This window comes from Lontra canadensis, unplaced genomic scaffold (assembly GCF_010015895.1).
Source record: "Lontra canadensis isolate GAN:19392208 unplaced genomic scaffold, GSC_riverotter_1.0 scaffold48, whole genome shotgun sequence".
In the NCBI taxonomy this organism is placed as follows: Eukaryota; Metazoa; Chordata; class Mammalia; order Carnivora; family Mustelidae; genus Lontra; species Lontra canadensis.
Genome location: NW_022631042.1, coordinates 7,905,716 through 7,922,464, shown reverse-complemented (window position 1 = coordinate 7,922,464; position 16,749 = coordinate 7,905,716). Strand labels below are relative to the sequence as shown.

At 43.4% G+C, this 16,749-nt stretch overlaps 1 protein-coding gene across 7 annotated transcripts in view; it reads right to left on the bottom strand.

Moving 5' to 3' along the window:
* The window catches only part of MAGI2 (membrane associated guanylate kinase, WW and PDZ domain containing 2), a 1,351,061-nt gene that overhangs the window by 144,342 nt on the left and 1,189,970 nt on the right, over positions 1-16,749 (bottom strand). For all 7 annotated transcript variants that reach the window (XM_032873261.1, XM_032873263.1, XM_032873262.1 and 4 more), the window contains 2 exons: positions 10,695-10,887; positions 3,919-4,167 (listed from right to left, as the gene is read on the bottom strand). In XM_032873261.1, the coding sequence (XP_032729152.1) occupies positions 3,919-4,167; positions 10,695-10,887 (442 nt within the window). The remainder of the gene's footprint in view (positions 1-3,918; positions 4,168-10,694; positions 10,888-16,749) is intronic.

The following is a 16,749-nucleotide window of genomic DNA, read 5'->3' as shown; positions in this document are numbered from 1 at the left end:
ACAGACCTCCATGACAAGAGAGTTCATCAAAGGCAGGAAATGCCTTGAACGTCCCCAATATACCAAATTTCCAGTTTTGAGAAGCTTGTAAGGTTGTTTCCCATATTCTATGTTTATCAATAATATGGCAATGGACCTGTTTGCATACAAACCTTTGTTAGTATCTTCTTAAGAATTTAAAATTCAGTTGCCTATTACCGATTACTCTTAGCCTAAGCTCTGTTCTATAAGCCATTTTGTTATCCCATGGATCTAATATTTTTAAAGATATTATTTATTTATTTGAGAGAGAGAGAGACAGAGACAGAGACAGAGAAAGAGTGAGGGAGGAGCAGAGGAAGGAGGACGAGCAGTCTTCATGCTGAGCACAGAGCCTGACATGGGGCTCAATCCCAGGACCCTGAAATCATGACCTGAGCTGAAATCAAGAGTCAGATGCCCAACCGACTGAGCCACCCAGGCGCCCTACCTTGGCTCCAATTTTAAGGTCTGGAAAAAAAAATACTTAATATTTTGGACAATGGGATAAAAACGCTCAGGAAACTTGCTTATTCCCACTTTAAATCAGGAAGAATATTCTTGTACCTCAGACAGGGGCTTCTAAGTTCCGTCTGCTACCAAGTAGTATTTGGCCTCCTGGGTTACTGGTTTGGAAGGAAGCAGTGTGTTCCTTAATTACATTAATGAATATAAAGGGAATTTCTTCTTAATTTTTTGGGAAATAATACTTTGAAAAAAAGACGTGAGGCTTGGTAATGAGCCAGACTAAATGCCAGGTAGTATATAAGCCAGGAACTCAACGCCCCAAGTTCTCAACTGGTCGACTGCCTGGCATCCCTGGCAGAGTTTTCTCCTGGACCGAGGAAGCTATGGGAAGTAACTCATTCTGTCACCTTCGGGGTGGTGAAATTTACACGTGGGTTCTCCACCTCTCCTGTCTTCTCTGATACAGTCCATAGAGACATATTATTTGTAGGAGATTCTAAAAGGCACAGCTTCAGGTCTGAATTTTGATGTTTCCGGTGACTTTTCTAGTTTATTGGCTAGTGAATTCTGGGGAGACTTTCAGCCTGAAGCTTTGGCAAAGAAACACACACTCAGCTGCACTGGTGTGTCTGCCACTGCTCTCGTCCCTCCCCACTGAACCAGGCTGCGGGGGTGGGTGGCCGGTGGGGCAGACTGTGCTCCCAGAAGGTCAGCACGTGGATGGGGAGCTGGCCCCTCATCGGCTGCTCTGGGAGAGTGGGGGCTCTGACTCACACCTGACGGAAGAGACTATCTGAGAAGCGGCAGCTGATGGAACAGAAAGTTAACGCTGGTCTGGACAGCAACGGTGACTTAGTGCTTACTCTAAACCAAAGATCTTCTGAACACTTCCCTGTACTCATTCATTTAACCCTCAGAGCAACCTCTCAACAGAGATCCTAACCTTATCTTGTCTTTACAGCCAAGGAAACTGAGGCCCAAAGAAGTCATGTGACTTCCTTAAGGTCACACAGGTAGGAGACGATGAAGCCCGGCAGTACGATTTTAGCTGGTTCACCTCTCAAAGGTGTAACAGTGCTCTGTCTGCCAACAAAAGAGGCTCAGTAGCGATGAGAAGAACCACGATCACGTTCGTGGTCTTTGGGCTCAGGTAAGACATGAAGAGAAAAATGACCCAGGCCCCAGGAATGACTGTGACTCCCGAGTCCCTGATGGTATCATGCTTTCTAGTCTCACAGAATAAAGGACTTTTGCTATGCTGACGATGGATATGTGACACAAGGAGGGCTCTTTCCCATTCATGAGGTACTTAGCCTTTCTCTTCAAAATTAGAGCTCAAAATTATAACGGAAGTTAAGTATGAAACAGCGTCAGGCCCAGAAAGCTTTTAAGGTGCCTGCTGCAAATTATATATTGTAAACGCTACAGGCCATCAGTATAATAACTGCTCTTCCCACAGAGCATGGGGGCAACCTGCATTTCGAATGCCTTAAATTGAAAAGAAATAAACATGTGAAAAAAGAAGGCAGGAAGCATCATGAATACATTTCCACTCTCCAGGGTGATGTAAAATAATACCATTTTGAAAATGACTAGAATTATTCTTTTGAGGTCACTTTAATGTCACTTGGTTGGAAGAAAAATTCACATTAATTGTAAGTAGCTGCACCTGTTGTTTTCCAGATCTACTTATGCATGGATTTGATTTGCAATCGAAAAAGCATCTGTGGCTTCTCTATGTGATAAGTGCATGTGTGCACACACACGCACACACACATGCACATACACGCACACGTGCACACACACACACACACAATTCTCTATGCATTTAGTAATAACACCATCACACTTCAAAGAAACCTGAGACCTTAAATACATGTTGAATGGTTTCCTTGTGGTGGTCTACTTGGAACAGGTATAAGAGCTCTCTGAACATTTCCCCCAAGTATAAATGACTGGAACAGTGTTTATATAATTCATGAAAATCTTTAGTCTTATGTCCTTTCAATCTGGTGAATCTATCGCACTGGCAGAATCCTGCTTTTACCCTACACTTTAAGATGGGATTTATTCCTTCATCTTATCATGCAGGGAAAGAGAAATGAAATTGTACTTTCAGATGCATGTACTTGCATTTCTGCACATACTCATTGAGGTTCAACACTTCCATAGTTTTCATTCTTGAGTTTGTCAAAGGTAACGTGAAACGGGGTCATTCTTTTCATTCAGTCCTGGAGGTGTTTTGAAAACATTAACTGTATCATAAAAAGTTCTTATTCATTTTCAATGATTTGGTTCCTTGAGTATAGTTTGACACCCCTCCCTTACCCCACATGCTAGAAATAATCACAGTTATAAGAATTTTAGGACTACCACATGACCTAATTATTTTTTTTGTCTCAATGCTCTCAATTTTGGTATTTCTATCCGTAATATTTTGGGCTAAATCACTTCAACATGGCAAACGAGCAAGTTTTCCTATTGCCCTTACTGTTCTACCGTCTGCTGGCAGCCAAGTAACTTCTGGAATATTGTTCCTGAAAGGAAAACCGCCAAGGAAGACTGAGGGTCTACAAGATGACCAATTGCAAGAGAAACACAACCTCTGATGATACCTGTTGTACAGACTCACAGATTTGGAGGAGCCCTTGGTGAAGTCACATACAACCCCGCATCCACTACTACCAGCCTTGGACAAGGTTCCAGGATTCTGGCTCCCCGAGGACAGTTTTCATGACCTCCTGATGCTGTCTCAGGCTTCCACTCTTGCTCTCTTCCCCCGATTTCATTTTGTACAAGAATGGACTTAAAAAGCATAGGTATATATAATACTCATAAATATAAATAATATAAATAGTATAAATACTTAAAAATATATGCACTTATAATTTCCTTCCATGGTTCCCAGGGACTTAGACTAGGGTCCAGATTTCTTCCCGTGGGCACGTGAAGCCCCGTGCGGCCTGGCTCCTACCTACTCCTCTTAGTCTCATGTCACTCTCACGTCCGTTCTGTCATCGCCACACTGGGCTTCTGTAGAGCTCTTGGACACTGAGCTCCTTCCTCGACGACTCTCCCCCCAGATCCTTTGCATATCTGGTTTCATTTTATCAAGCGGGAAGGAGCTCTTCTCGCACCAATACTCTCACACTACTCAGTTTTATTTTCTTCCCACTATAATAGGAAAAAAGAGCTTTTACGGGGGTTGTGGGGTCAGGGGGACATTAGATGTGAACTTGCATTCTTTCTGAACTGAAGGTTCAGCAATGTTTGCTAATCCATATTAAATTATATTATTTTGGCCCATAGCCTGTAAGCTCCTGGCTCCCTAGGGTGCCTACAACGGTCTTCTGATCTGCACATCCCGTATCCCTACCAAGAACAGATGAGCCCAAGACCCCTTATTCAAAGGCAAGCGAAGCCATCACTTACTGATAGTGGATCCGGACTCAGGTCTGTTCAGGGAGCTGATGATGACAAAGCCGAAGCCTTCGTTCTCCTTGCGGTGAATGATCACATCGCTGGTCTGCAGACTGTGGGAGGCAAAGCCTTCAGGTGGAGAGGCATTGCTACTGGGGGCAGCGTGGTTGCTGTTGGTGTAGGTGGCGTAGTCACTGCGCGGAGAGCTGTGGTGGGTTGACACGGAGCCTGGACTCCTCCCGTTCTCTGGGCAGGGCTCCCCTGCAAAACACAGTGTGCCCGGGCGCTTGGTTATGTAACAAGGGTCTAGATGAGTGCCTCTGCGTACTAGGTGCAGTTCTAGACATTAGCATCATGACAAGACTGGCTGACTGGCTTCTAGTCCCCACGAGTGTAGAGTATTTGAAGGGCTACAAACCTAGCTACAGAGCACCCAGGTCTAAGCCCCATTCCACTCTTCACGGAAAACGTAGCTAAACCCTCATCGGCTTCCTCTGTGCTGCTACTAGTTTATATTTTCGTCTTGTTAAATCTGCAACACTCCACCCTCCACCCCCACCCCCACCTCACCCAGGACAACACCTGGTTTTAGATATTGAGCTTTTTTTTTTTTTTAAGATATATTTATTCATTTGAGAGAGAGAGGGGTGGGGAAGGAGCAGAGGGAGGGGCAGAGGGAGAGGGGAAGCAGGCACCCCACTGAGCGTGGAGCCCCACACGAGCCTCCATCTCACGATCTGACCCTGAGATCATGGCCTAAACCAAAAACAAGAGTCAGACGCTGACCTGAGTGAGCCACCCAGGAACCCCTGGATACTGAGCTTCTTAGTTTCATAATAATAACTGATTAAAGATTACAAAACAGGAGGGCAGTATCTTAAACTGCATTGTGTGCAGGATTACTTAAAGAACTTGTGAAGACTGTATCTTCAGGGCCCACGTGTGGAAAGTGTTTTTCTTTTTTTTTTAAAGGATTTTATTTATTTATTTGACAGAGATCACAAGTAGGCAGAGAGGCAGGCAGAGAGAGAGGGGGAAGCAGGCTCCCTGCTTAGCAGAGAGCCCCATGTGGGGCTCCATCTCAGGACCCTGGGATCATGACCTGAGCCGAAGCTTTAATCCACTGAGCTACCCAGGTGCCCCTGGAAAGTGTTTTTAGTAGATTTAGGAAGACTGGGCACAGGAGAGAGAAACCCAGTAAGAGTTCTAGCCCACCATTGAGCAATGCTGCTGGAGGGGTACGGTTAGTGGGGCTAACAGCCCAGGATGTCCATGTAAAGGGACCCATCATAATCACAGTTTTAGAGGCATTAATTCACTCCATGTAGGTGGAAAACATCTTTCTTAAAGGATCCTTCTTTTATTCATTTACTCTAGGATTAAATCTAACAATGAAGTCAGGCCAAGGGGACGATGAGTTTTGAATTTCTGAATGAGGTGTGGGTGGCATTGCTCACTTTTATGCTGTACTATTTCAAAATATTCTCTATTATTAGCCAGATAAACCAAACCAATACTTCCATGAGAAAACAAGCTTATTTACAGGAAGAAATGATAAAAAGTTGGCAGCCAAGAGAAGCTGCTTTTTAAAAATGAAAGTTCACCTGTTATTGATAAAGAATTTTGTCATTTTAACTTAATACTTAGGTTTTGGTATTCTGGTTAAAAGAACTGAAGCGGGCACCTAAAATACTGTAACTAGAAATAGGACTGTTTCATCTCATCTTACAGTTTGATTAGTTTGCTCAAAAGATGTTTCTGGAATAGAGAAACAGTGAGAAGGAAAGTAACCACAAATAATGACTCTTTTTTGGGTCTTGAGATATGGTCTCCCATTTAGAGCTCTGGTAGGTGTCTCGTATGGCAAGTTAAAAATAATTAGCAAAAGTCCCAGCGAAGGCTCTTAACTTGATAAACTGCAATTCCATTCTGAAGTGAAAAATCCTTTCATTTCAAAAATCAAAAATCATTTCAAAAATCAGGGAGAAAGAACACAGACTACAAGAGAATTTTTGTTCTACTGATATGTAGAGAAAAAGGAAGGGCATTTATTCATACACTCAGATTATAAAATAGTCTTAGAAAAATGTATTCATTTCTTGTTTGTAATAGCAGAATAAGATCCAGGCTGCTGCTTATTATCATTTGATAAATTTGAATTTTTCGCTAAGATTTAATTAATCAGGTTTTAATTAAAGAAGACAAATGGATACTTTTCATCTGTAAGAAATGTATTGAGGTGAGAAAAGAACAAAATGCCAATGTCAAAGCCTTTCCCTCTTTTCTACCAGAATTTAAAACTACTTATAAAATGTCCCCTCCCCACTAGAAAATATTCAGAGACAAGCTGTTACGGTCTTGGTGAAGTACATGTCCTTTATCAGTCCTTGTGTGAGTTGGAAATAAAGTGATTAGAGATAGTCGGGAGGAAGAAAAACAAACAATTATTAGGCTGCAACATTAAATTGAAAATCTCCCTGAGTTATTGGACCAAATCAGTAACTAAATGTCATAGGCAATGACAAGAGAGATCTCATTTTCTGGCTGTCATATTTTAGGGGTTGAGGGCTGTGCCTGTCAATAAAGTGGCAACAAAGGAAACTGATCTGTCTTTGCAATAAGTGTCTGGGAGCAGCTCTCCCTTGGGTTCTAGAGGTTTCCCCGAAAGAATGCCACTGACTATTCAACGTGAATGGTGGCTGGGGAAGGGGAAGAGTGCAAAACAGTAAAAAGAATACTGTTCTATTGCTTTTGGACTTTGTTTTCAACCTCTAGAACAAAGTTCTTCATCTTTTTTAATTTTTTAATTTGGTTTAATTTTTTCAGTGTTCCAAGATTCATTGTTTATGCACCACACGCCCAGTGCTCCATGCAATCGGTGCCCACCTTAGTCCTCACCACCAGGCTCACCCAACGCCCCCATCCTCTCCCTTCCAAAACCCTCAGTTTCTCAGAGCGCACAGTCTCTCATGGTTCGTCTCCCCCTTCGATTTCCCCCAATTCACTTTTCCTTTCCTTCTCCTAATAAGGCAGTGGGTCTTGCCAGCCCAGGCTGAAGTGTCCACATGCAGTGTACAACCCAATGGGGCCTGATGAGCAGGGGTCAGCCCACAGGCTGGGTCCCCACCAAAGCGAGGGGCTGACCCGCCTGCGAGGCATCTGAGTGGGTGTACTTCTGGTCTAGATTCCTCAAAGCAGACAACTTATTTAAACGGGTGACGTGCTCACAGACAAAGAAGAAGGAAACATGTTTGGAATCAACAAAAAGTCTAGTAACCAGGACTGGGGGATTCAGGGGCACCTTTCAGCCAGCTGCCAAGAAAGCCTTCTCTTTCTCGGCATTAAGCTGAGAATTAGACTCTCCCTTAGATATGAGAGAAGAGTACTGATGGATAGCTTTCAGACGGACTCTAACGTGTTTTGATTAAGTCATAAAATGTTCTTTCACATCAATTCTAGATTGACACATGAGGAAATTCCTCAGAGACACCCTTCTCTCAGACGAATAGTGTGTATTCAAAATAATATGTCATTAGGTTGAACGTCTCAAAGCTGAGCTACTAAATATATAAATATTTATACTTCAGTGTAATAATTAAAGCCACTCTTCTACCATCCTTGGGGAAAAAAATAGCTAAACACTGGAGCCGGTGGCGTGGGTAAAACATCTCTCAAAACTAGTTTATTTTTTAAATTTAAAAAAAGGTTTTTTTAAAGATTTTTCATTTTTTTTTGGGAGAGAGAGTGAGCGTGTGTGTGAGAGAGAGCAATCGTGGGGAGAGAGGGAAAGAAAGAGGGAGAAGCAGACTCCTTGCTGAGCAGGGACCCCGACGCGGTGCTCGATCCAGAATCTTGGGTTCATGACCTGAGCAAAAGGCAGATGCTTAACTGACTGAGCCACCCAGGCGCTCCTCAAAACTAGTTTAAAGTGCAAGACCTGTGCTATAATTATCTCGTAATAAAATTAAATGTATTATGGGATGTTTCCTTCCTTTACTCCACAATTTCTTTTTGAGGACCTAGCTTGTCATTCCCTCATTGAAAACCTTGCCTTTCTAGCCTTAGCATGCACACTTTTAAAATATTTTAATATGTGCAGAAGCTTCTGCGTTTCTTTAGTTTTTTTTTTTAAGACTTTATTTATTTATTTGACAGAGAGAGATCACAAGTAGACAGAGAGGCAGGCAGAGAGAGAGAGAGAGAGAGAGAGAGAGAAGCAGGCTCCCCGCTGAGCAGAGAGCCCGATGCGGGACTCGATCCCAGGACCCTGAGATCATGACCTGAGCCGAAGGCAGCGGCTTAACCCACTGAGCCACCCAGGCGCCCCTGTGTTACTTTAGTTTTTGCCCGATGTAACTAACTAGGCATTATCTCTCCTAATACCTGTGCTTTTCTCTCTTTTTCTCTTGAGCGCTGGAAGCCAGTGCCTAGTGCCTTCTGAGGAGGGAAAGGACATTTGCACAAGCTGAGGCAAGCATAAGGATGAAGGCTTTAACCTCTGTGAGCGCCGCCCCCCCTTCTTCCCAGCTCCTGATACCACTTCTCTGTGTAAGAAGGTGGCAACTTTGTCCCTCTTCTCACATATCTTCTGTCTCTTCACAAGCTGATTGCTCACTTCTTCAGCTTTGAACCATCTCATTGTAAGTCAGGCTCACACCTCCCAATGCCTTTGCTTGGGAAAGCATAATAATAATGATAACAGTCCTTGAAAAGGCATCTTTGCTGTCATATCCATTTTCGGCTGTCCTTTCTCGCTGTTGGAGAAACAGCAGCTAAGAAGAAAAGCTGTCTTCCTATGCCTTTAAAAAATCTGTTCCATCCTATTTCTAGGCATTTACTTTACTATCAAAGTATCCTTTCCTGAACTTAATCATTTTCAATACTGATGAAGCTTTCAAGGAAGAGTGAGCTGAATTAACTTGGAAACACTCCTGGTGTGAACGAGCAGTCTGCAGCCGAACGTTTTCAAAAATTAAATGCACTTGAAATGCACTCGAAAACCTAAATGAGTAAAGTTGGTAAGAATTGCAGCAAAGAGCATCTTCACAAAAGTCACATGATCCACAAATTTGCAAGAATACATTTTTGCAGCATTTGGCATGCACTCCAATAGCGTGGGTTGATTAAAACAAAATTTAATTGGCAATAATCAGCTGGTGGCAAGGGGAGCATGAAATTATGTTGGTGCACTTGGTTTTGCACCTTGCAGTATATTTCCTTGTAAATCAGGTATCTTTTTAATTTATCTGTGGGTTACAGAACATATAGCACGGCAAACTTTTTATTAAAAATCACTCTTAGGGAGAGAGACTGTTAAATGTTAACCAAGCAAACACTGTCTTCCTCCTGGCATCTTGCCCAAGGATAAGGCATGATTCAAGGTGTTTTACTTCTTTGGGTCAAGTGGTATGTCATGAATTTCTGAAGATGTATGGCACTTCTTAGCAAAACCTCCACACGATACAAGATATATAGCAGTCTGTACTGGTGAGGGCTGACAATTCTTCCGACTTGCCCTTTTAAACGATTGCCCTTGATCAAAGTCTAGTTTCTAGAAGACTCGAATAGAAAAGGGTCTTTAGTTCAATTAGTAAGTCTTATCTTCCCTAGTGACTCACAGCCTGTGATTAGCCAGTGGCACCCAACCCCCCACTATTTTTTTTTTTTTTTTATTCAGATGCCTTATAATAATAACACAGGGAAGACTACTTGGGTTAGGGAGTGACATTTGCTAATGGATGGTCTCACATCTTTGAATTCCTTGGGGGTGGGATGGGTGGGGGCCCAAAGGTAGGATAAAGCCAGAAGCACAGGTGGTGGTGGGGGCGGCAGCAAGAGCCTCTGCATTATCACTGATTTTCACTGCAGACTCCTGGGTGAGCTACCCAACCTCTGGGCCTTGGTTTCCTTTTCTGTAACACGTGGGAGCTCCTGCAGCTGAGGTCCATCCTAATCTGTATGAGGAGACCCAGGGGGCTGAGCAGAGAGGCCAGCGGCCATGAGAGCATTAGGTAATTCTCAGGGCAAAGCTCTGGCAGCTGGGGACCTACTGCCTACGTTACTGAGTGCTTAGATTATGAAAAATGGTTGATTTTTGTAACAGACATATTCACAGAAATATAAACCGTTTTGGGGGATTGAGATGGTGGAGAGAGATAAACTAAATCATATTAGGGCTGTGAAGACTGATTTAAAAGTGAAGTCTTTGGTGGATTCTTTCACGATGCTAGGAAATGGCTGTAAAGGGAATAATTACTTCTAATTTACCAGTTCCATAAGCTTGGAGTTAAATGAATTGTGTTTTCTCAGAGTGACATACAGCTGTATTTTTGTCATAGTTTTATTGTTACCTTTTATCAGGCTCTACTTTGGAGGCTAATTTTCCATCCTAGTTGCCTTATTATGGTATCAAAATGCCGTGGTTCTTGGTTTGTAAACACAATGAGGAACACTTTCCAAAGCTGTATTTTCCACTACCATAATGTTCTTCTTATAACTAGCATCCACCAAAGAGCAAAGAGCATACACATTTTAAATTAGCCCCAGGCTTTGCTAGAAATTTTTAATGACTGAGCTGAAAATGTAGGGCTGAGAGATTGCTTGGAATTACAGTGGGGCGAAAATCTGCCCTTTCGAAATCATGGTCACATGTGAAGATCTAGGTTGACTTTTGTCCCTGTATAATACAGATCGTGGTTTAAAATTTTGTTCTCCCTGTCCTTACCATGTCCCACAAAAGCATTTGACCACCCGACCCCCAAGCCTCCCTGCTGGCTTGAGCCACACACCTCCACATAGCACCTTCCTTCTCACAGTGAGGTTGACCTGCCCGTTTCGGGCTGCGTGGTGCATCAGGTCGATGACATAGCGGTGGGTTTTGCCAGCCACTGGAATCCCGTCGACATAGACAAGCTCGTCTCCTGGGTGTAGGCGGCCGTCTCTGTCGGCTGAACCCATGGCAATGACGGCGCCAATCAAAATCTAGAGAAACGTGAGAAGGAAAGGATATTTACATTTCAACTATTTTTGCTCACATATACATAATTTCTTTATGTAAATATAGTTATAGATAATATTAAAATTTCCTTATATATAAATCTAATTATACACAATAAGATCATATATAGATATAATTTCTTTATATGTATGTACAACTTGGGGGAAGGTTTTATTTCCACATTCTACCCCTTACTCCAAACATGAGCATGTACTTGAAAAATGAAAAATGAGGGGCCTTTCCCACTCTTCCAGGTTGCTAACTCCTTGTAGAGAAATGAACGTTTTGAACGTTTTGAACACGAGGTCTGGAGGACACTTGCTTCCTGGTGCACCAGTTATCACCCTTAAGGAAAATTCTAACCCCAAATGTTCTGATGTTATTGGCCACTGGGCATGTAATGAGCTGGGGATTGAATCTTGGCTCCACTTCTTATTTGTGTGGCCTTGGGCGAATCTTAACCTCTGTGAGCCTCAGTTTCTTCATCTGCAAAATGGGGAAATAAAGTAATGGGAGCTGCTTTATGGACTTAGTGAAAGAACTAAATGAAATAATGCATGTAAAGCATTTAACTTTGCTCATGGCACATAGTGAGAGCTCAAAAAATGTCAGGGGAAACTAGGGGCTGCATATTATGAAACTAATAATGATTCAATTTTTTTTTTTTTTTTTTTTTTTTTTTTTTTTTTACTTTGCTTTGCCTTGCAAGGCTGGAGGTAAGGAAAAATAAAATAAAACAAAGTAAAACTCCCAGTTGGCTCTTCAGGCCAGGTGACTTTAAAAAAGCCTCAGTCAAACCTCCTCCTGATTTTTGCTCTATTCCTTCGAATATTTCCTTGGAGCACTATCCTTAGTGTAAAGGACATTCCCAGTTCTGCCTATCCCCTGAAATGCTTCTGAAATGTTTAGGTGATTCTCATGCCAAGAAATGAGGAAGAATACATCTGGGAAATGTGTGTGTGTTAATTCCCTGAACCAGGGACTGTAAGGAAAGACCTAACATAAGGCTTCCCACTTCCCGTTAGAAACACTCAGATTAGTGTCCATTAATGAGGCTTTTTTTTTTTCTTTCTCAGAGAAAAAACCAATGGCACTAAATATTTTAGTTACACTGTTTAACCTACAATTTTTCCAACACATGGGCAATGGTCATCCGATTTCTTTCGCCAAGTGGCTTAGCTATAGAGCATCTGAAGTCAATTGTTACTCTTACCCTGATCATATTACAGAGGCTATCCTCTAAGTTTTAAGTCTTTATAAAAGGATCCCTTGCTCACAGATGGATTTCTTTCGGACACAATGATTTCCTTCAAACTCTGGATCTGTGGATCCCAGCTCATTTGCAGAGCTGCCCCCTCGTGATCGTGGGTTTATGTGTCTCAGGTGTGACAACAGACTGATTCTTATGTGGTCACACTGCTCGGCGTGGCCTGTCAACATGGCAACCTGACGTGAATGCTCAGGACTTCTCGGGCATATGCAGAATTAGAGGATGGAGAGTGCTCTGTTTTCCTGAAGACCTCATAGCCTTGGCCCACTGAACAGCTTTCTTTATCCACAGGAATGACAATTCTTGATGACTACACCTACTTTGTCTCAGTTCCTGGGGGTGGGCTGGGGTTTGATTTGCTTCCACACTGAGTATCGGTGCTCTGAGGAGTGGCTCATTATTGCTATCACAAGGAAAACCTCCCATATCCTGCCTTAGATTAGCGGTACAGTGTGGTTCTTTCCCGGCAATGCTCCGCTCCCATTTCCTACAGGCCAGCGCTGGGTCTGCTTCTGACATCCTCCGTTTCTCTTATTGTCATGCCAACCTGAATTTATGAGCTTCTTTCTGAAGATGTTCCAATCTCTTCTTCAAAAGACTGAACCCGCTAAGGAGCCCTTCAAAGATTTGCTAAGTGCTTTGTGCGAAAGCCAGTTAAAATGAATGTTTATGTTTCTCCACTGCCCCATGAAAAGCTGCATTTAGCTGGGTTAGTCCCCCAAAATGCTTCAACCTTTAGACTTCCTATGTGCTTTAGTGAGAGAGTTTATAGCTAGTTACAGAGAAGAAAATGGCTCGTGAGCTTCTTGGCCAGTTAATTATCAACTTGAAGCTCTCACTGAGAAGAGTGAACCAAAATATAGGACACATTTGAGAACGGCATAGATGCAATTTGGCCCTCAACAAAAACAGCAAAAACAAAATTTCACTAAGGAAAAAAACCCAAAAAAACAAAACACCACCCCCCGCCCCTGGCCCCAAATTTCACTTTCGAAAATTCCCATTCCTCCCTTGCTGTAAGCAGGCAGCAAAGATATGCAGATGCTCTCGAAGTTATCGTCTCGTCTTTGTTACTAGGTGATACTAGTTCTAGTACCACTTAAACTAGTTTCACTCAATAAGAGAAAAATCCCAGTAAAACATCTGCTTTTCTGCTGCATTGCTGTGATAGGAGTACTAATTAATTTATCTATTCAGCAAATATTAATTGAACCCGTGGGTACTTTTGGGTGTTGGAAATTCATCTGTGAACAAGAAATACAGATCCCTGCCCTTAGAAAACTCCTAGTCTAGTGGTCAGACAATAATGAGTGTAGTCAGTTCTGTTGTATGCTAGCAGGCATGCAACACGGAAAAAAGGGAACAAGGTGGGTGGCGGGTGGGGGTCAGTCACGTGACCCGAGGCGGTGCGAGAGCTGGTTAGAGGAGGCACCGCGGAGAAACTGACATTTGAGCAAAGACTGAAGTTCCCCTGACACACTTTTTTTAAAAGTGGAAGCTTTACTCTTTGAAATTCTGTTCATTTGATCAAATCTCATGTGCTTATTTCCAGTAAGTGGTATAATCAGCAGAGTACCCCAGTATAACTTCTTACACAGCGCTACACATTCCTGTATGTATAGACATTATTATGTAATGACATTAATAATCCATCCTCTACCCTGTTTCCAACAAAAGTTGACATAACTATTAAATGGGATTGAACTGAGCCCTGAGTGGTGGCCTGTGGTGGCCTGTAGCAGGCACCGAGCTGCGTGCCCAGTAGCCGTATGCAGCACTGAGCCGTGCGTCCATGAGCCGGGTGCAGCAGCTGCGTTTGCTGAATTCAGGAGCCGCGGCCTCTGCTGGGAAGAGGCTCACTGCGCATGCTCTCTTCAAGCTCTCACGCAGCTCTTCTGCCTTAGGCTTTGGCCATTTTGCCCCTTCATGCATTGTATTTCACTGTAGCTACAGACCTAATTCTATGTATCTTCTCTTTTAAGGAACAACAACAACACCTTTTCCCCCTGCTTTTTAATTCGAGTATGCCGTGTATGCTCCAGTTATTCTATGAGTTTAGTTCCTGCCTGCCACCGGTCCCTGCAGAGATGAGACGGTCCTTGGTTCCTTGTTGCAACTCCTACTGCCTTTTCAATGCATATACACTCTCCCGTTGGCTTAAAGTATCGCTACATACATGCCTCAGGACATCTGATCCTTTAAGCCAGGAGTTCTAATGCTTTAGGGCACAAGTGAACCACCTGGAAAGCCTATTAAAACACAGCGTTGGGAACTACCCGCCCTCCCCAAGAGTGTGATACTGCTGGTCTGGGGTGGAACCCGAGAGCCCACATGTTTGACAAGCTCCCTGGAGAGGTGGGAAGCTTCTTCAGTCTGTGGCCCTAGTACCCTCTGAGTAGCAAGTCCTGAGTATTCACACTCGGTCCAATGGCCATGGGATCTGTGGTCCTCACTGGTCACCTTCTAGGTCCCCTGAAGGACTCTTCCGCTGGTGCCTGGCCTGAGCTCTCTGCCCCATCAGGCCTGTCACTTTGCAGGTCTGTTGGGAGACACTTTCCACCCCGCAATCCCTCCCATGTGCATGGTCTGGGCTCTCTGACCCATCAGACTACATTTCCCTTCTGGTCTTGCTGACCCTGGGCTACACTGAGCCTTCCCGCCAACACTGGCCTCACTCCACACGCACCTCCCTCTAGACTCACTGGATTCTTAAGCCTGTATAGACCCACTCATCAGCTTGCTCATTGCTCTTGGAGAAGTTCCGTATCTTGTCCTTACTGCTTTGGCTTTGAAGAAAGAACTCTGTGGCAAAACAGCTAGAAAAACCTGCTCCCTGAACTCCCGCAACAACGGATCCATGCCCTTAGCTTTTCAACCGCCTTCTCAGAAAACAAAAGAATCACAACAACTCCACAACTCTGTCTCATAGGCTGGGAAGGCACCGAACAAAACAGAGTATTTGATATGAAATAACAGCAATTCACATTTAAGTGGCCGGTACCCCAGTCAGCCAGGGGAAAAAGCTAACACAAAACAAGGAAAACCAAAATCATATGTGCAGGCCTTTTGATTCCTTTAACTCTTTCCGGCTCTACCTAATGCAAGTCCAACCTTGTTAGGTCTGAGCTACAATAATAATGGCCTGGGACAACTTAACAGGGTGGCAAGCCGATTTCAGGCTCTTGCCTTCTGAAACTTCTCTGCAAGTTTGCACAGACTCGCCGACCAAGAAATGTGTCTATCGTTACCTCCTCTTTCTATGAACAGTTTTTCTCTATTGCAGCATTTTCTAAATCTTTCTACCTTGATGCCTTCCCATCTCTTTTCAGCTCACAGCTGGAAATCCCATTTTTGTTCCTTTCTGGCAATTTTTCATTTCTTTCTATATCTATTGTTATTTAACTGTGAAAAGTATTTCCTCTTGCAGGAAAAATGCCCATATGCTTTGTTGGAGTTGGAGTCCCGCTGTTCATTATTTGCCGAAAGCTATGTTGTCGTGTTTAAAGCGCACCCTGAGATATCAGTACCATTTCGTATATATGGAGGCAGAAACCTGTTTGATGTAATTTATGAGACCTCCTGTGGTTGGGGACCAAGTCGCCTCATGAGACTCTCCCTTTGTAGCACATCGGCAATTAAATGAGGCCAGAACATTTTGTTTATATATTATCTCTGGATGGAGGAAAGCAGGAAGGAAAGGCTCATGGGAGGTCTTTATAGTAGACTCACTCTTCGTGACATGGTCTTTCTGAGGTGCAACGTTCTGGTCTTCAAGGCATTACTTTCTGCCTTTGCTTGCTTTAGGAAGATTTAGGCTTCTACTTAAATGGCTTAAGTGTCCAAATTGTAATTAGCAGACTGTGTGTGTCTTAAATCATTCAAATGAAAGAATAAACCAGAATAAGTCTAAATAAATACAAAGGGTATAACCAACAATCCATGTAATCTGAAGAGGCTTATCAGAGATACTGGATGCCTGCCCTCTGTAGGGGAGAAGGGCCCCCCTGAGTCAAAGCCAGTGTTCAGAAGGGCTGGGAATCTGGGGGTCCGTGCACTGACTAGGAGGCCAGGTGTGACTATGGCCGCATTCCCGGAGCTTCATTTTGAGCAATATATGCTCCCTTGGGGCCACAATATTACTGCTTCGGTGACAAATTTCAGCCAGTCCCCTCCCTTCTTGAGCCAGCTGAGACCACATCTTCCCTGTGGACAGTCACGTGGTTCCTCCTGCCCCTGGGGGAGGAGGGAGAGACTGGTGAAGACAGCATTTCCTGAATGTGGTTCTAGTTTACCCCCAAAGGGACAATGCAGGTGCATTTGGGGGAGAGGGGTTCCAGCAATGTAAGAATTTTCTATTTCAAAGACTGTATTGAAGTAAGCATCATGGGAAGAATTAGAACTTCACTTCTTTTTTATTTTTGTCATAGTTTAATCTTATTTGTCCTTATCATATAAGGGAAGGACCCTGATATTACGCTTAGGGGTTGTAAAAATCTAGGATCTGGCCCTGGATGAAGAGTCCTTTGGTACAAAATATTCGTCTTTGAGTCCAGTTCTCTGGGATGGGAATCTCCAA